The sequence below is a fragment of the Somniosus microcephalus genome, unplaced genomic scaffold, assembly GCF_052327205.1.
Source record: "Somniosus microcephalus isolate GS21.2 unplaced genomic scaffold, FLI_Smic_1.0 unresolved_chr7, whole genome shotgun sequence".
In the NCBI taxonomy this organism is placed as follows: Eukaryota; Metazoa; Chordata; class Chondrichthyes; order Squaliformes; family Somniosidae; genus Somniosus; species Somniosus microcephalus.
The window spans coordinates 48,544,519-48,563,923 of NW_028225185.1; the positions used below are offsets into that span (position 1 = coordinate 48,544,519).

At 57.8% G+C, this 19,405-nt stretch overlaps 1 protein-coding gene across 1 annotated transcript; it reads left to right on the forward strand.

Moving 5' to 3' along the window:
- Window positions 1-431: 431 nt before the first annotated feature.
- On the forward strand, window positions 432-19,157 carry LOC147086906 (sodium/calcium exchanger 1-like; the record flags this gene model as incomplete). Its single annotated transcript, XM_085979081.1, has 5 exons — window positions 432-540; window positions 3,820-3,947; window positions 5,223-5,322; window positions 12,594-12,869; window positions 15,455-19,157. Coding segments are annotated over 5 exons (990 nt in total), but the record flags the coding sequence as incomplete, so codon positions are not given.
- Between the last annotated feature and the right edge of the window lie 248 nt (window positions 19,158-19,405).

Below are 19,405 nucleotides of genomic sequence, written 5' to 3' on the forward strand. Positions count from 1 at the left end.
CCTCAGTACCGCCCCTCCGACAGTGCGGCGCTCCCTCAGTACTGCCCCTCCGACAGTGCGGCGCTCCCTCAGTACTGCCCCTCCGACAGTGCGGCGCTCCCTCAGTACTGCCCCTCCGACAGTGCCGCGCTCCCTCAGTACCGCCCCTCCGACAGTGCGACGCTCCCTCAGTACTGCCCCTCCGACAGTGCGGCGCTCCCTCAGTACTGCCCCTCCGACAGTGCGGCGCTCCCTCAGTACTGCCCCTCCGACAGTGCGGCGCTCCCTCAGTACTGCCCCTCCGACAGTGCGGCTCTCCCTCAGTACTGGCACCGGGGAGTGTCAGCCTGGATTATGCGGCTCCAACTCGCGACCTTCTGTTGCCATGCGATGTATTCTGATTGAAGATTTTTTTACGATTTCTCCCTCTGTCTTAAATCCCTTTCCATTTCAGAAAAGTCATTGAAATCGAAATCATCGATGATGAGGAGTACGAGAAGAACAAGAATTTTTTTGTCGAGCTCGGGGATCCGGTGCTGGTGGAGATCGGGAAGAAACCAGGTGAGGCACCATTTTACTGCGACAGTAGGCCCAAAGCCTAGAGGGGATGTAAGTAGCCAGGTTAGGGAGAGTAGGAGAGCGGGCATGGTAAATCAGGAAGCAGTGAGTAGGGTTTCCACTGTCCGTAGACAGTCGTGGGGGAGGGAAGGGGAGACTGAGGGAGCGGGAGGGGTTAAGAGGTTTGTGGTCCTGGGATACCATGTCCGAGGAGGGGAGGGGTGGGATAATTCTCGATTTAAGCTGAGGAAAGAGCTCCCATTTCAACAGCACCTTTCATGACATCCCAAAACTCTCCCCAACCAACTTTTTTGAAGTGTGGTCACTGTTGTAATGTAGGAAACGCGGCAGCTAATTTGTGCACAGCAAGCTCCCACAATCATGAATGTGATAATGACCGGATCATCTGCTTATGGTGATGTTGGTTGAGGGATAAATATTGGCCCCAGGACACCGGGGAGAACTCCCCCTGCTCTTCTTCCAATAGTGGCCGTGGGATCTTTTACGTCCACCTGAGAGAGCAGACGGGGCCCTCAGTTTAACGTCTCATCTGAAAGACGGCACCTCCGACAGTGTGGCGCTCCCCCAGTACTGCTCCTCCGACAGTGCAGCGCTCCCTCAGTACTACCCCTCCGACAGTGCGGTGCTGCCTCGGTACTGCCCCTCCGACAGTGCGGTGCTCCCTCAGTACCACCCCTCCGACAGTGCAGCGCTCCCTCAGTATGGCCCCTCCGACAGTGCAGCGCTCCCTCAGTACTGCCCCTCCGACAGTGCGGCGCTCCCTCAGTACTGCCCCTCCAGCAGTGCAGCGCTCCCTCAGTATGGCCCCTCTGACAGTGCGGCGCTCCCTCAGTACGGCCCCTCCGACAGTGCGGCGCTCCCTCATCACTGACCCTCCGATAGCGTGGCGCTCCCTCAGTACTGACCCTTCGATAGTGCGGCGCTCCCTCAGTACTGACCCTCCGACAGTGCAGCGCTCCCTCAGTACCGCCCCTCCAACAGTGCAGCGCTCCCTCAGTACGGCCCCTCCGACAGTGCAGCGCTCCCTCAGTACAGCCCCTCCGACAGTGCGGCGCTCCCTCAGCACTGACCCTCCGACAGTGTGGCGCTCCCTCAGTACTGACCCTCCGACAGTGCGGCGCTCCCTCAGTACTGACCCTCCAACAGTGCGGCGCTCCCTCAATACTGCCCCTCCGACAGTGCGGCGCTCCCTCAGTGCTGCCCCTCCGACAGTGCGGCGCTCCCTCTGTACTGCCCCTCCGACAATGCGGCGCTCCCTCAATACTGCCCCTCCGACACTGCAGCGCTCTCTCAGTGCTGCCCCCCCGACAGTGCGGCACTCCCTCAGTACTGCCCCTCCGACAGTGCGGCACTCCCTCAGTACTGCCCCTCCGACAGTGCGGCACTCCCTCAGTACTGCCCCTCCGACAGTGCGGCACTCCCTCGGTACTGGCACTGGGGGAGTGTCCGTCCAGATTACGGGGCTCGAGTCTCTGGAGTGGGGGCTCGAACCCACGACCTTCTGACTCCGAGATGTGTGTGAGAGAGAGCGTGACCCACTGAGCCAATGCTGAGACCTATGTGATGGGTACGGTAGTGTGGTGGTTGTGGGCTAGGAATCCAGAGAACATGAGTTCACATCCCACTGCGGGCAGTTTGAGAATGTAAATTCAGTCGAAAGAGAAATCTGGTTTCAGTAAAAGTGACCTTGATGCTGTCGGATTCTTGTAAAAACCCAACTGGTTCACTGAATGGCACAGTTTTAAAGAGTGTGCAGGGAGAGAGGGACCTGGGAATTAATGGGCCAGAAATTAGGATCGGGTGCTTGCCGCGCGTGCAAGCCCCTGATGTGCACTTACCCGGCGCGCCGACATCTGAAGCCTGGGCCTGCTTGGAATTCCTGTCACTGGCCCGGTTCAGCTGTCGGCGCGCTGTGCTTGCCTGATCCAGCGGCGTAGTTAGTGCGATGTACCGGCTGGGATCAGGTGAGCACTGGGCAGCCAATCAGGGGAGGGGAAACTTCATTCATGAGTTTGATAGTAAGAACTGTCAAACTCATGAAAACTACGGGCACCCAAAAGACTAGTTTAACTTTAAATAAAATTTAAAAAGACATCCCAATAATTAAATATACTATAAATAACTTTAAAAAACTATTTAAAACAATTAATCAAATTTAAAAAAATAATTTTTTAAGAAATCGGGTCTAAAAATAAACTTACCTTACTGTAAAGTCCTTAAAAACAATAAAGCTGTGGAAAAAATGTTATAATTTTAAATAATAGACCACTTACCTTCAAGAATCAAGTCCTGCGCGCACGCGTTGGACCTCTGAACCCCTTGGAGGAAATGCCGGTTTCCCGCGCATGCGCTGTGCATGCTGAAATCCGGCACTTCCAACGGGCCCACGCATGAGTACACCGTCCGTACTCACGGGTTGGGACCGGAATTACTGGCCCAAAATGTGCATAGGTTCCTGAAGGTGGCGGGACATATTGAAAGAATGGTTAGCAAAGCATATGGGATCTTGGGCTTCATAAATAGAGGTATTGAGTACAGAAGTAGAGAAGTGATGCTGAACCTTTATAAAGCGCTGGTTAGGCCACAGCTGGAGTATTGCGTCCAGTTCTGGTCACCACACTTTAGGAAGGATGTGAAGGCCCTTGAGAGGGTGCGGAGGAGATTTACCAGAATGGTTCCGGGGATGGGGGATCTTAGCTACAAGGACAGGTTGGAGAAGCTGGATTTGTTTTCATTGGAGCAAAGGAGGTTGGGGGGTGATTTGATCGAGGTGTACAAGATTATGACGGGTTTGGATAGGCTAGACGGGGAAAGGCTGTTCCCACTAGTTGATGGTACAAGGACTAGGGGACACAGATTTAAGGTTTTGGGCGAGAGATTCAGGGGGGACGTGAGGGAAAACTTTTTTACGCAGCGAGTGGCGAGGACCTGGAACTCGCTGCTGACGGAAGTGGTGGAAGCGGAGACACTCAATGTGTTCAAGGGGAGACTGGATAGGCACTGGAGGGAAATAAACTTGCAGGGATACGGGGATAGAGCAGGGGAATGGGACTGACTGGATGGCTCCACAGAGAGCCGGCACGGACTCGATGGGCCGAATGGCCTCCTTCTGTGCTGTTATGACTCTTATGACCCCAAATGCTGGCGTGCCTACATCCATCGAGAATGAGTAAGTAAAAAAAAGGGTCCCTCTTTTTCCGTGCTTCGTGTGTGCCTGTCGACCCCCCACCCTGACCTGCGACCCTTGAACTTTCTTGCCAGATGACTCCAATGAGAACAAGCCGGTGATCTTGGAGGACGTTGAGGAACAGATCGCCAAGTTGGGCTGCCCAAGTCTAGGGGAGCAAACCAACCTGGAGATCATCATCGAAGAGTCCTACGAATTTAAGGTAAGCAGCCACTCGTCTTGTAGCCGCAGGGGAGGGGAGGGGAGGGGATGAGGGGAGGGGAGGGGGTGTTGGGGGAAGAATTAGCCCAGGGTCGCTTTCCGGCCAGATGCCCGGCGATCTCCTGCTGCCAAGTGTGCGGGCTGCCGGGAGAATTAAGTTCAGCGGAACTGCTCCCCGTGGCCGAATAGCCCGCAAGAAAAGTGACCACTTGGTTGAGGTCACATGAATGGTGGAACAGGCTCGAGGGGCTGAATGGCTTCCTCCTGTTCCTGTGTAACAGCCTCGAGGGGCTGAATGGCCTCCTCCTGTTCCTGTGTAACAGGCTCGAGGGGGCTGAATGGCCTCCTCCTGTTCCTGTGTAACAGGCTCAAGGGGCTGAATGGCCTCCTCCTGTTCCTGTGTAACAGGCTCCAGGGGGCTGAATGGCCTCCTCCTGCTCCTGTGTAACAGGCTCGAGGGGGCTGAATGGTCTCCTCCTGTTCCTGTGTAACAGGCTCGAGGGGCTGAATGGCCTCCTCCTGTTCCTGTGTAACAGGCTCCAGGGGGCTGAATGGCCTCCTCCTGCTCCTGTGTAACAGGCTCGAGGGGGCTGAATGGTCTCCTCCTGTTCCTGTGTAACAGGCTCGAGGGGCTGAGTGGCCTCCTCCTGTTCCTGTGTAACAGGCTCAAGGGGCTGAATGGCCTCCTCCTGTTCCTGTGTAACAGGCTCGAGGGGGCTGAATGGCCTCCTCCTGTTCCTGTGTAACAGGCTCGAGGGGCTGAATGGTCTCCTCCTGCTCCTGTGTAACAGGCTCGAGGGGGCTGAATGGTCTCCTCCTGTTCCTGTGTAAAGGGCTCGAGGGGCTGAATGGCCTCCTCCTGTTCCTGTGTAACAGGCTCCAGGGGGCTGAATGGCCTCCTCCTGTCCCTGTGTAACAGGCTCGAGGGGGCTGAATGGTCTCCTCCTGTTCCTGTGTAAAGGGCTCGAGGGGCTGAATGGCCTCCTCCTGTTCCTGTGTAACAGGCTCCAGGGGGCTGAATGGCCTCCTCCTGTCCCTGTGTAACAGGCTCCAGGGGGCTGAATGGTCTCCTCCTGCTCCTGTGTAACAGGCTCCAGGGGGCTGAATGGTCTCCTCCTGTTCCTGTGTAACAGGCTCGAGGGGGCTGAATGGTCTCCTCCTGTTCCTGTGTAAGAGGCTCGAGGGGCTGAGTGGCCTCCTCCTGTTCCTGTGTGTGTTTTTCATGATTGGAACCAGTTAACCCATCTGCCATTTTCTCTCCGTTTCCTTTCCCTAGAGCACGGTGGACAAGTTGATTAAGAAGACGAACCTGGCGCTGGTGGTGAGCAGCAGCAGCTGGCGTGAGCAGTTTGTCAATGCCGTCACCGTCAGTGCGGGTAGGTACTGAGTGAGCACGGACACGGGGGAGAATGGTTACAGGGAACAAGCCCAGGGACCCTCTGAAAGAAAGCAGTGAGATTGGAGTTATACCGCGCCTTTCACCACCTCAGGACGTCCCACAGCGCCTCACAGCCAATGAAGTACTTTTTTTTGAAGTGTGGTCACTGTTGTAATGTGGGAAACGCAGCAGACAATTTGCGCACAGCAACCTCCCACAAACAGCAATGTGATAATGACCGGATCATCTGTTTTAGTGATGTTGGTTGAGGGATAAATATTGGCCCCAGGACACCGGGGAGAACTCCCCCTGCTCTTCTTCCAATAGTGGCCGTGGGATCTTTTACATCCACCCGAGGGGCAGACAGGGCCTCGGTTTAATGTCTCATCCGAAAGACGGCACCTCCGACAGTGCGGCGCTCCCTCAGTACTGCCCCTCCGACAGTCGGCGCTCCCTCAGTACCGCCCCTCCGACAGTGCGGCGCTCCCTCAGTACCGCCCCTCCGACAGTGCGGCGCTCCCTCAGTACCGCCCCTCCGACAGTGCAGCGCTCCCTCAGTACCGCCCCTCCGACAGTGCGGCGCTCCCTCAGCCCTGCACTGGGAGTGTCGGCCTGGATATTGTGTCAAGTCTGTGGAGTGGGGCTCAATCCCACGATCTTCTGACTCAGAGGCAAGAGAGAGAGAGAGTACGACGCACTGAGCCACAGCTAGATAACGTAGGCTTGTGTTCCCTGGAATATAGCAGGTTAAGGGGGGATTTGATTGAGGTGTTTAGGATTTTGAAAGGAATTGATGGGGTGGATGGAGAGAAAGTGTTTCCGCTGGTGGGGGCGGGGGGGGGAGTCTAGGACAAGGGGGCAGAACCTTAAAATCAGAGCCAGGCCGTTCAGGAGAGAAGTTGGGAAACGTTTCTTCACACAAAGGGTGGTGGAAGTGTGGAACTCTCTCCCACAGAAAGCACTCGACGCCAGCTCAATAAATCATTTTAAATCCGAGATCGATAGATTTTTGCTAGACAAGGGAGATGGAGCCAAGGTGGGTGGATGGAGTTAGGATACAGATCAGCCGCGACCTCAGTGAATGGCGGGACAGGCTCGAGGGGCTGAATGGCCTCCTCCTGTTCCTGTGTAACAGGCTCGAGGGGCTGAATGGCCTCCTCCTGTTCCTGTGTAACAGGCTCGAGGGGCTGAATGGCCTCCTCCTGTTCCTGTGTAACAGGCCCGAGGGGCTGAATGGCCTCCTCCTGTTCCTGTGTAACAGGCTCGAGGGGCTGAATGGCCTCCTCCTGTTCCTGCGTAACAGGCTCGAGGGGCTGAATGGCCTCCTCCTGTTCCTGTGTAACAGGCTCAAGGGGGCTGTATGGCCTCCTCCTGTTCCTGTGTAACAGGCTCAAGAGGCTGAATGGCCTCCTCCTGTTCCTGTGTAACAGGCTCGAGGGGCTGAATGGGCCTCCCCCTGTTCCTGTGTAACAGGCTCGAGGGGGCTGAATGGGCCTCCTCCTGTTCCTGTGTAACAAGCTCGAGGGGGCTGAATGGGCCTCCTCCTGTTCCTGTGTAACAGGCTCGAGGGGCTGAATGGCCTCCTCCTGTTCCTGTGGAACAGGCTCGAGGGGCTGAATGGCCTCCTCCTGTTCCTGTGGAACAGGCTCGAGGGGCTGAATGGCCTCCTCCTGTTCCTGTGGAACAGGCTCGAGGGGGCTGAATGGCCTCCTCCTGTTCCTGTGGAATAGGCTCGAGGGGGCTGAATGGCCTCCTCCTGTTCCTGTGGAACAGGCTCGAGGGGGCTGAATTACCTCCTAAATGGCACCTCGAAGAACTATAAAGCCAGTCCCCTTAAAAAATTTGTGTTATAAAAGGCACTGGATTTATTCTGGATCAGAAGCATTTTGCCCGGGATAAATTTTTTTAAACAGGAGTATTAAAATTCAGAACCTCGTGAAGGAGGAAAGGGGGTAGGCCGGATTTGGAGCCTGCATATTGGCGCGTCGTCGTGGTAACAAGGCGCTTCAGCGGTGGCGAGGGGAAAGGCTGCAGAAGGGCGCAGTAGGCCGAGGGGGTCAATTAGCGACAGCAAGGCCGATGGTTGGTGCTGGAACCCCTCCTGCTCCAACCCAAGAGTAAATTTATTCCAAAAACGAACCCTTCAATTTGGGCCCAATTACCAACTAAGCCCGTCCTTAATTCTACAAACACAGTGCTTCAGTGTCAAGCTGTTCGGTAATTACTGCTGTGGCAAACTTAGCACTTCATTAAACACCAGCTGACGAGAGAGACGGGGATTGGCGCGCCGGTCCCGATCGAGCAGGGGCAGAAGCTTTGGCAAGGCCCGAGCCTTTATTGCTCACGCACCCCGCAGCCTCCTCCTCTCCCAAAGGGGCCGGTTCGTGCTGGGGTAACTGGGTTCAAGGCTCCCGGCTGTGCATCTCTTCCAAAAGTCCCCTTTTTTCGACGCGAACCTGGGCTGCTATTCGACCACGGGGGGGCAGAGGGGCGGTCCTCGTCCACTTTCCAGCAAGGTGGAGGAGGTGTTACAATGGGGCGAGGTGGGGGTGTGGGTCACTGGAGAGTGGGACGCGCACCCCTCATCCCCCCCTCCCGCAGCTGTTCTGTGTGTCGCCCCCTCCGCTGTTTAATTCACCCCCGTGTCTCCTTCTCAAACCCCACCCACACCTCGCCCACCGATAAGTGGGGGGAGGGGGGGTGTTACAGGCTCCATGGGCGAATATCTGTCCTCCACTACCCCATTTCTTCACGGCAAGTCGACACCCCCCTACCAAGACAGCGAGCTTCGGTGAGCTATTGAACTGGGGGCGGCATTCGAAACAAGGTGCACCGACTCGAGCTGCAGAGCGATACGGCTCGTAGAAGGAGGCCATTCGGCCCATCGTGCCTGTGCCGGCCCTTTGGAAAGAGCTCTCCAATTAGTCCCACTCTCTCCCCTGCTCTTTCCCCCACAGCCCTGCAAATTTTTCTCTTTTCAAAGTGTTTCTCCAATTCCCAAGACTGGGAGCCGGTGGGGGTGGGGGCGGGGGGTGCGGGGGAGTTATTCCGACCCAACAGAGCAGGGGCTCTGTGTTTTAGTTCCACACAATGTCAGGGTGGGAGGGAAGAGGGAAAGGAAGCATTTATCACCTCGTCACGCCAGGCCGAAGCTGCATGCGCCATCTGTGACTGGAGTCACGTGACACTGTCGTCTAGCCAGATGGGGCGGCGTGACTCCCCCGCCCCTTCCGTACAGCCCGCAGCCAAGCTGGTGGGCCCCACCTCTCAGTCCCAGAGACCCACTGCCAGCTGGTTTAAAAGGGCACTGTCGGCTTCTGTTTTTTTTTGCTGGGGCCAGGCATTTCTTGGTTCAAAACATCAGCTGCTCCAATCTGTGTCCTGGCATTGAGTCAAGAACGAGTTAACAACAACACCTTGCCTGAATACAGCGCCCTTTAACAGAGTAAAACATCCCAAGGCGCCTCAGGAACGTAAATCAAACAACATTTGACAGCGACGTGAGGAGATATTAGGAGAGGTTCGTCAAAGAGGTCGGTTTTAAGGAGTGACTTAAAGGACGGGAGAGAGAGGCGGAGAGGTTTAGGGAGGGAATTCCAGAGCTCGGGGCCCAGGCGGCTGAAGGCACGGCCGCCAATGGTGGAGCGATGGAAATCGGGGGATGCGCAAGAGGCCAGAATTGGAGGAGCGCAGAGATCTCGGGGGTGGCGGGGGGGGTTGTAGGGCCAGAGGAGGTTACAGAGATAGGGAGGGTTGTAGAGGCTGGAGGAGGTTACAGAGATAGGGAGGGTTGTAGAGGCTGGAGGAGGTTACAGAGATAGGGAGGGTTGTAGGGCTGGAGGAGGTTACAGAGATAGGGAGGGTTGTAGGGGCTGGAGGAGGTTACAGAGATAAGGAGGGTTGTAGGGCTGGAGGAGGTTACAGAGATAGGGAGGGTTGTAGGGCTGGAGGAGGTTACAGAGATAGGGAGGGTTGTAGGGGCTGGAGGAGGTTACAGGGATAGGGAGGGGTGTAGGGGCTGGAGGAGGTTACAGAGATAGGGAGGGTTGTAGGGGCTGGAGGAGGTTACAGAGACGGAGGGTTGTAGGGCTGGAGGAGGTTACAGGGATAGGGAGGGGTGTAGGGGCTGGAGGAGGTTACAGAGATAGGGAGGGTTGTAGGGGCTGGAGGAGGTTACAGGGAGGGGTGTAGGGGCTGGAGGAGGTTACAGAGATAGGGAGGGTTGTAGGGCTGGAGGAGGTTACAGAGATAGGGAGGGTTGTAGGGCTGGAGGAGGTTACAGAGATAGGGAGGGTTGTAGGGCTGGAGGAGGTTACAGGGATAGGGAGGGTTGTAGGGGCTGGAGGAGGTTACAGGGATAGGGAGGGTTGTAGGTGCTTGAGGAGGTTACAGAGATAGGGAGGGTTGTAGGGGCTGGAGGAGGTTACAGAGATAGGGAGGAGGCGAGGAGGCCATGGAGGGATTTGAACACCAGGATGAGAATTTTAAAATCGAGGTGTTGCCGGCCCAGGAGCCAATGTAGGTCAGCGAGCTCGGGGGGTGATGGGTGAACGGGACTGGGTGTGAGTTAGGACACGGGGCAGTGAGCACAGGGGGTGATGGGTGAACGGGACTGGGTGTGTGTTAGGACACGGGGCAGTGAGCACAGGGGGTGATGGGTGAACGGGACTGGGTGCGAGTTAGGACACGGGGCAGTGAGCACAGGGGGTGATGGGTGAATGGGACTGGGTGTGAGTTAGGACACGGGTCAGCGAGCACAGGGGGTGATGGGTGAACGGGACTGGGTGTGAGTTAGGACACGGGGCAGTGAGCACAGGGGGTGATGGGTGAACGGGACTGGGTGTGAGTTAGGACACGGGGCAGTGAGCACAGGGGGTGATGGGTGAACGGGACTGGGTGTGAGTTAGGACACGGGGCAGTGAGCACAGGGGGTGATGGGTGAACGGGACTGGGTGTGAGTTAGGACACGGGGCAGTGAGCACAGGGGGTGATGGGTGAACGGGACTGGGTGTGAGTTAGGACATGGGGCAGTGAGCACAGGGGGTGATGGGTGAACGGGACTGGGTGTGAGTTAGGACACGGGGCAGTGAGCACAGGGGGTGATGGGTGAACGGGACTGGGTGTGAGTTAGGACACGGGGCAGTGAGCACAGGGGGTGATGGGTGAACGGGACTGGGTGTGAGTTAGGACACGGGGCAGTGAGCACAGGGGGTGATGGGTGAACGGGACTGGGTGTGAGTTAGGACATGGGGCAGTGAGCACAGGGGGTGATGGGTGAACGGGACTGGGTGTGAGTTAGGACACGGGGCAGTGAGCACAGGGGGTGATGGGTGAACGGGACTGGGTGTGAGTTAGGACACGGGGCAGTGAGCACAGGGGGTGATGGGTGAACGGGACTGGGTGCGAGTTAGGACACGGGGCAGTGAGCACAGGGGGTGATGGGTGAACGGGACTGGGTGCGAGTTAGGACACGGGGCAGTGAGCACAGGGGGTGATGGGTGAACGGGACTGGGTGTGAGTTAGGACACGGGGCAGTGAGCACGGGGTGATGGGTGAACGGGACTGGGTGTGAGTTAGGACACGGGGCAGTGAGCACAGGGGGTGATGGGTGAACGGGACTGGGTGTGAGTTAGGACACGGGGCAGTGAGCACAGAGGGTGATGGGTGAACGGGACTGGGTGTGAGTTAGGACACGGGGCAGTGAGCACAGAGGGTGATGGGTGAACGGGACTGGGTGTGAGTTAGGACACGGGGCAGTGAGCACAGGGGGTGATGGGTGAACGGGACTGGGTGTGAGTTAGGACACGGGGCAGTGAGCACAGGGGGTGATGGGTGAACGGGACTGGGTGCGAGTTAGGAGACGGGGGCAGAGGCAGAGTTTGGGATGAGCTGGGGTTTACGGAGGGTGGGAGAGGCCGGGCCAGTAGAGCGTCAGAATAGTCGGGAGTTTGGAGATAACAGAGGCAGGGATGAGGGTTTCAGCAGCGGATGAGCTGAGGCGGGGCGGGGACGGGCGATGTTACGGAGGTGGAAGTAGGCAGTCTTGGTGAGAGAGCGGAGATAAGGGCAGAAGCTTATCTCGGGGTCAGATAGGACGGCGAGGGCTGCGAACGATGTGGTGCAGCCTCAGACTGTTGCCAGGGAGAGGGATGGAGTCAGTGGCTCGGGAACAGAGTGTGCGACAGGGAGCAAAACAGGCCATTCGGCCCCACTGCTCCGTGCCGGTGTTCCTGCTCCACTCGAGCCTCCTCCCACCCCTCTTCATCTCACCCCATCACCATATCCTTCTATTCCTTTCTCCCTCGTGTGTTTATCCAGCTTCCCCTTAAATCCATCTCTGCTATTCACCTCGACCACTCCCTGTGGGAGCGAGTTCCACATTCTCACCACTCTCTGGGGAAAGAAGTTTCTCCTGAATTCCCGATTGGATTTATTAGTGACGATCTTATATTGACGGCCTCTAGTTCTGGTCTCGCCAACAAGTGGAAACATCTTCTCTACGTCTACCCTATCGAACCCTTCATAAATTTTAAAGACCTCGATCAGGTTTCTGACAGAGGCAGGCTAACTTTAATCAGTCGTCCAATCCGAGTGCTCTAATGATGTTCTATCTCATCACAATTGTACTGGTCCCATTTACTTAATTAGATTAATATAATGACTGAATCGTCTACATTACACAGTCAATTGATCACAGAGGGATTGAATAGCCACGGCAGTTGACATACAGTGTCCTGCTGCATGCTGCATTTAGTTCCTGGCTCATCGACATCGCTGCCTCATCACAAACCATGCACCCCACCCCCTACCTCACTCAGGAAGATTAATTCTGTATCTAACCCGTGCTGTACCTGCCCTGGGAGTGTTTGATGGGACAGTGTAGAGGGAGCTTTACTCTGTATCTAACCCGTGCTGTACCTGCCCTGGGAGTGTTTGATGGGGACAGTGTAGAGGGAGCTTTACTCTGTATCTAACCCGTGCTGTGCCTGCCCTGGGAGTGTTTGATGGGACAGTGTAGAGGGAGCTTTACTCTGTATCTAACCCGTGCTGTGCCTGCCCTGGGAGTGTTTGATGGGACAGTGTAGAGGGAGCTTTACTCTGTATCTAACCCGTGCTGTACCTGCCCAGGGAGTGTTTGATGGGACAGTGTAGAGGGAGCTTTACTCTGTATCTAACCCCGTGCTGTACCTGCCCTGGGAGTGTTTGATGGGACAGTGTAGAGGGAGCTTTACTCTGTATCTAACCCGTGCTGTACCTGCCCCCTTGCAGGTGAAGATGATGATGAGGATGGCAACAGTGAGGAGCGCCTGCCCTCCTGCTTTGATTACATCATGCATTTCCTGACGGTCTTCTGGAAGGTTCTGTTCGCCTTTGTGCCTCCGACAGAGTACTGGAATGGCTGGGCTTGTTTTGTGGTGTCGATAGTGTTGATCGGGATGCTGACTGCGTTAACGGGGGATCTGGCCACGCACTTTGGCTGCACCGTCGGTCTGAAGAATTCCGTCACTGCCATCATCTTCGTAGCGCTGGGGACGTCTGTTCCAGGTGAGGCCCGCTCCGCGCCCTCCCCTCCCCCGCTCCGCGCCCTCCCCTCCCCCGCTCCGCGCCCCTCCCCCGCTCCACGCCCTCCCCCGCTCCGCGCCGCGCCCGCTCCGCCCCCTCCCCTCCCCCGCTCCGCCCCCTCCCCCGCGCCGCTCCCCTCCCCCGCTCCGCACCCCTCCCCTCCCCCGCTCCTCGCCCTCCCCTCCCCCGCTCCGCGCCGCGCCCTTCCCTCCCCCGCTCCGCGCCCTCCCCTCCCCCGCTCCGCCCCCTCCCCTCCCCCGCTCCGCGCTCCTCCCCTTTCCTCCCCCGCTCCGCGCCCTCCCCTCCCCCGCTCCGCGCCCTCCCCTCCCCCGCTCCCTCCCCTCCCCCGCTCCGCCCCCTCCCCTCCCCCGCTCCGCGCCCCCGCTCCGCGCCCTCCCCTCCCCTCCCCCGCTCCCTCCCCTCCCCCGCTCCGCGCCCTCCCCCGCTCCGCGCCCTCCCCCGCTCCGCGCCCTCTCCGCGCCCTCCCCCGCTCCGCCCCCTCCCCTCCCCCGCTCCGCGCCCCTCCCCTCCCCCGCTCCGCGCCCTCCCCTCCCCCGCTCCACACCCTCCCCTCCCCCGCTCCGCACCCCTCCCCCGCTCCGCACCCCTCCCCCGCTCCGCGCCCTCCCCTCCGCACCCTCCCCTCCCCCGCTCCGCGCCCTCCCCTCCCCCGCTCCGCGCCCTCCCCTCCCCCGCTCCGCACCCCTCCCCCACACCCTCCCCTCCCCGCTCCGCACCCCTCCCCCGCTCCGCACCCCTCCCCGCCCCGCTCCGCACCCCTCCCCTCCCCGCTCCGCACCCCTCCCCTCCCCGCTCCGCACCCCTCCCCTCCCCGCTCCGCACCCCTCCCTCCCCCGCTCCGCACCCCTCCCCTCCCCCGCTCCACACACCCTCCCTTCCCCCGCTCCGAACCCCCTCCCCTCCCCCGATCCATAGTGCCGCTCCCTCAGTACCGCCCCTCCGACTGTGCGACGCTCCCTCAGTACTGCCCCTCCGACAGTGCGGCGCTCCTTAGTACCGGCCCTCCGACAGTGCGGCACTCCCTCAGTACCGCCCCTCCGACAGTGCGGCGCTCCCTCAGTACCGCCCCTCCGACAGTGCGGCGCTCCCTCAGTACCGCCCCTCCGACAGTGCGGCGCTCCCTCAGTACCGCCCCTCCGACAGTGCGGCGCTCCCTCAGTACCGCCCCTCCGACAGTGCGGCGCTCCCTCAGTACCGCCCCTCCGAGAGTGCGGCGCTCCCTCAGTACCGCCCCTCCGACAGTGCGGCGCTCCCTCAGTACCGCCCCTCCGACAGTGCGGCGCTCCCTCAGTACCGCCCCTCCGACAGTGCGGCGCTCCCTCAGTACCGCCCCTCCGACAGTGCGGCGCTCCCTCAGTACCGCCCCTCCGAGAGTGCGGCGCTCCCTCAGTACTGCCCCTCCGACAATGTGGTGCTCTGTCAGGACTGCCCCTCTGACTGTGTGGCGCTCCCTCAGTACTGTCCCTCTGACAGTGCGGCGCTCCCTCAGTACTGCCCCTCCGACAGCGCGGCACTCCCCTCAGTACTGCCCCTCCGACAGTGCGGAGCTCCCTCAGTACTGCCCCTCCGACAGTGCGGCGCTCCCTCAGTACTGCCCCTCCGACAATGCGGGCTAGCCGCTGAACCCCACCCCCAGCGATCGTCACCGCCTTCGAGCGAGAGCTGATGGCTGAGGGCTGAGGGCTTTGCGGAGCTATGCGAGGAGCTGAAATCTCAGCGATTCTGAAGGGCATTCACAGGTAGGGGAGATGTTACACCTTCAGCAGTCCGTACCCTGCCTGGGACACTGTGCCCTAGTTTAGGAGATAAACACTGACGCTTTGAGATAAAAATATCCAGCTCCTGTGTCGACGGGAAGGAGCTGAAAGTTTTATTTTCATCTTGCGGAACCAGGCTGAGTTTTTTTTGTTGCCACTTTCAAGTGTAAAGCGTGAAGTTTTCCATCCCTGTCAAAGAAGAACACAGCACAGGAGGAGGCCATTCGGCCCATCGTGCCTGTGCCGGCTCTTTGAAAGAGCTCTCCAATTAGTCCCACTCCCCCCTGCTCTCTCCCCACAGCCCTGCACATTTCTCCTTTTCAAGTATTTCTCCAATTCCCTTTTGAAAGTTACGATTGAATCTGCTTCCACCGCCCTTTCAGGCAGCGCATTCCAGATCACAACAACTCGCTGCGTTAAAACATTCTCCTCATCTCCCCTCTGGTTCTTTTACCGATTATCTTCAATCTGTGTCCTCTGGTTACTGACCCTCCTGCCACGGGAAACACTTTCTCCTTATTTACTTCATCAAAACCATTCGTAATTTTGAACGCCTCTGTCAAATCTCCCCTTAACCTTCTCTGCTCTAAGGAGAACAACCTCAGCTTCTCCAGTCTCTCCACATAACTGAAGTCCCTCATCCCCTGGGACCATTCTGGTCAATCTCCTCCTTAACCTTCTCTGCTCTAAGGAGAACAATCCCAGCTGAAGATATCTCAGCCTGGTATGGACCTGCCCTGATTGCCCATTCGCTAAACCCCCTCTCTCTCTCTCTCTCCATCGTACCAGACACGTTTGCCAGCAAAGTTGCCGCTATTCAGGACCAGTATGCCGACGCCTCAATTGGCAATGTGACGGGGAGTAACGCAGTCAACGTGTTCCTGGGGATCGGATTGGCCTGGTCCATGGCCGCCATCTACTGGGCCAGCAAGGGCAAGAAGTTCCACGTCAACCCAGGCAACCTGGCCTTCTCCGTCACCATCTTCACCATCTTCGCCTTTGTTTGCGTCGCCATCCTGATGTATCGGCGCCGGCCGGAGATCGGAGGTGAACTTGGAGGCCCGAGGACAGCCAAGATCATCACCTCTTTGTTCTTTGTGGCTCTGTGGTTACTCTACGTTGTTGTGTCTGCCCTCGAGGCCTACTGTCACATAAAGGGGTTCTGAGGCCTGGGCACGTGGATCTCTAGAGGCCTGGTCACATTGGGTCTCTAGAGGCCTAGTCACATTGGGTCGGTAGAGGCCTAGTCACATGGTCCCTTGAGGCCTGGTCACATTGGTCTCTTGAGGCCTGGTCACATGGGTCGATAGAGGCCTAGTCACATGGTCTCTTGAGGCCTGGTCACATGGGTCTCTAGCGGCCTGGTCACATGGGTCTCTTGAGGCCTGGTCACATGGGTTTCTGCGGCCTACTGATTCTTGGACTGCTGCATATTTCCTATGTATCAATTGCCAAAGGGGTGGGGCTATCCGATAGGCCAGGGATATCAAGATCATGAGACGTAAAACCCCGTGAAGGCCCAGCGGGGCCCCCCCCCCCCCACCCCCACCCTCGCTGTTTGGCACAGGGCGTGCTCCCGGAGCCCAGACTCTGGCTCGGCACGCCGTGAGGGCGAGAGCTCGTACCCCGGGGGCACGAGGCTCCCCCCCACCCTTGCGCAACCACCTCTCCCTCCCCCTCCCCCCCTCCCTCGCTGCATGCATTGCTCGCATCTGGCTCTCCTGCCCCACCACCGCTCCCTCCAACCCCCTCCCCTCAATCTTGACCCAAACCCAAATGATCTTCGATAGGCTGCATGAATGCCAAGGAATCCCTGGTGTGTGTGGCTGAGCCGTACAGACCAGGAGGATCTCCGGACAGTGCGCGCCACCCCCGCCCCCCCCCATCCCGCACCCACACGCACACACACCTCCCCGGACTGACATCAATCTCAGTTGGCCTCAGGGTGGGAAGAGGGGGAATCAGCCAGATCCCAATCACTATCCAAGGCGACCCCCCCCCCCCCCCACAACCTGCCCTGCCATTACGGAAAAGGGGCATGCGCCGACAAAGCTACGATGCCTCCCACGGCCTCTAAGCTTGCTGTTAATTTGAGATTTACTTCATTCGAAGGCCGAGTTGAAAATCACCCTCAACTTCCCCCCCCCTCCCACCACCAAAAAGGGGGTAACACTCCACTTAAAGTGGAGGGGCTCAATGGCCACCTTAGTCAACCCAACATACAGGGGTGCTGGGGTGGGAATGGCGACTGGCTCGGGCTCCTCCTAGTTGTCAAGTTGGTTTTAGCCCAAGTCCCGGGTTGGTTGGCTCCCCGCCACTCGGCTCCCTTTCAGCTTTCCGCGTTGCCCGGGTAACGCCGAACTCGGCGGGTAGAGTAGACGGGCCCACCGCCTCGGGAGGTCCGCCCACTTCACGCAAGGCCTGGGCTTCTAACAGCCGAAGTTTAGGAGCCCGCTTGGATCTTCAGGGGAGCCTGGGGAGGGCGGGGGCGGGAGGTGGTGAAAGGGAGGACGGGGGTGGGGGCAATCTGCTGTGCATTGTTCCGCCCTCGCCCCTCCTCGCTACCGCCATCCCCTGGGAGGGTGGGTAAAGGAGCCAGGCGACCTCACCTCGAAGACTCTCAGAGCCCCAGGAGCTGAGGATTGGATTATTTATTTATTTATTTTTGGTTTTTGGATCCGTCGCCCATATTTTTTTGGGGGTTCGGGCCGACCTTTCAACTCTCCGGGTTCGAAGGTCGCGGCGGGAACCGACTGGGGGGGTCGCGGGGGGTGGGACTTGGTTGCCGTGACGACGACATCCCTGCTCCTCAGGCCGCTGAATAAACTGTCCCGAATTAATGTTTTTTTTTTAATTTTTATCTTCCGGCTCGTACCCGTCGGGTGTTTTAGGTGTTTTAATCTGCACTTTCGCCAGGCCCCCCCTCCCTGCTCCTTTCGGAAGCGGCCCAGCGGAAGAGAGACTTCCCGCAACCATCAGGGAAATCCCGGAGCGGGAACGTGGCCAAGTTTGCATGGTGTTATTGCTGAGGGGGGCGAGGGGCGGGGGTGGGGGTGAGTGTGCGATTCCCCACCGCCCCCCACCCTAGGCCTACTTTGCTTTGTTACCGTACAGCCTGGAGTGACCACCGAACCCTACAGATCAGACGGACCCAGGTTCTGCTCGAGCCGGCTGCGCTCAATTGCTTTGCGTCCGTGATTCGAGGGCTCTGGTAGGAGAGGGGGACACAGCTCCCAGCACAATCGGCCAGATCGGGCCTAGGACTGAGGCTTCACGCCAATAGAGTTGGAAAAGGAGTTGCCGTCACTAGGCGCTAGATCGGGCCTAGGACTGAGGCTTTAAGTCAATAGAATAGGAAAAAGAGTTGCCGTCACGAGGCGCTAGATCGGGCCTAGGACTGAGGCTTTAAGTCAATAGAATAGGAAAAAGAGTTGCCATCACGAGGCACTAGATCGGGCCTAGGACTGAGGCTTTAAGTCAAAAGAATAGGAAAAAGAGTTGCCGTCACGAGGCGCTAGATCGGGCCTAGGACTAAGGCTTTAAGTCAATAGAGTAGGAAAAAGAGTTGCCATCATGAGGCGTTAGATCGGGCCTAGGACTGAGGCTTTAAGTCAATAGAATAGGAAAAAGAGTTGCCGTCACGAGGCGCTAGATCGGGCCTAGGACTAAGGCTTTAAGTCAATAGAATAGGAAAAAGAGTTGCCGTCACGAGGCGCTAGATCGGGCCTAGGACTGAGGCTTTAAGTCAATAGAATAGGAAAAAGAGTTGCCGTCACGAGGTGCTAGATCGGGCCTAGGATTTGAGGCTTCACACCAATACAAGGTCCTTGGCGGCCCAAGGCAGTCGACTTGTTTACAGTGCATGTCAATACATTAAACATATAAAAAATATCAACTTAAGAGTCAAAATTGGAACAAAATGTAGGGCTGTTGGTGTCCTGGGGCCGTGTGTCATCGCCAAGCTTAGTTGCCGGTTGAGGAAGCAGCTGTTGCGAAGGAGCAGTGTTGTGATAACAACAATCACCTTTTTAGAAGACAGCCAAAGCTTTATAAAGGGAGCGGTCATTACAGCTGAGGTACAACTGTCTCGCTTGCTGTTCTGTGTGTCTTCGATTGTCCAACACGGAGGACAGCAATGAGCTTGGACTGGACTCCATTGCCCCGACTCCGTCACCCAGGCTGATCCATGGGGACTCCTCTCTCTCTCTCTCTTGAGGTCCCATTACAGTTGATGCTGGGGAGGTTTGTGGGGAAGACCAGAGATGGGAACAGGAGCATTCGAATTCCGATGAACTGATTAAGACGACCGAGGCAGGAGAAAACATCACCCCAAGGATCAGTCGCCATCCTGTACCGTTAAAGGACCTGGTTGAGACAGAGACGCTGTTCACTGCCCCTTTACTCTAACCCGTGCTGTACCTGCCCTGGGAGTGTTTGATGGGACAGTGTAGAGGGAGCTTTACTCTGTATCTAACCCGTGCTGTACCTGCCCTGGGAGTGTTTGATGGGACAGTGTAGAGGGAGCTTTACTCTGTATCTAACCCGTGCTGTCCCTGCCCTGGGAGTGTTTGATGGGACAGTGTAGAGGGAGCTTTACTCTGTATCTAACCCGTGCTGTACCTGCCCTGGGAGTGTTTGATGGGACAGTGTAGAGGGAGCTTTACTCTGTATCTAACCCGTGCTGTACCTGCCCTAGGAGTGTTTGATGGGACAGTGTAGAGGGAGCTTTACTCTGTATCT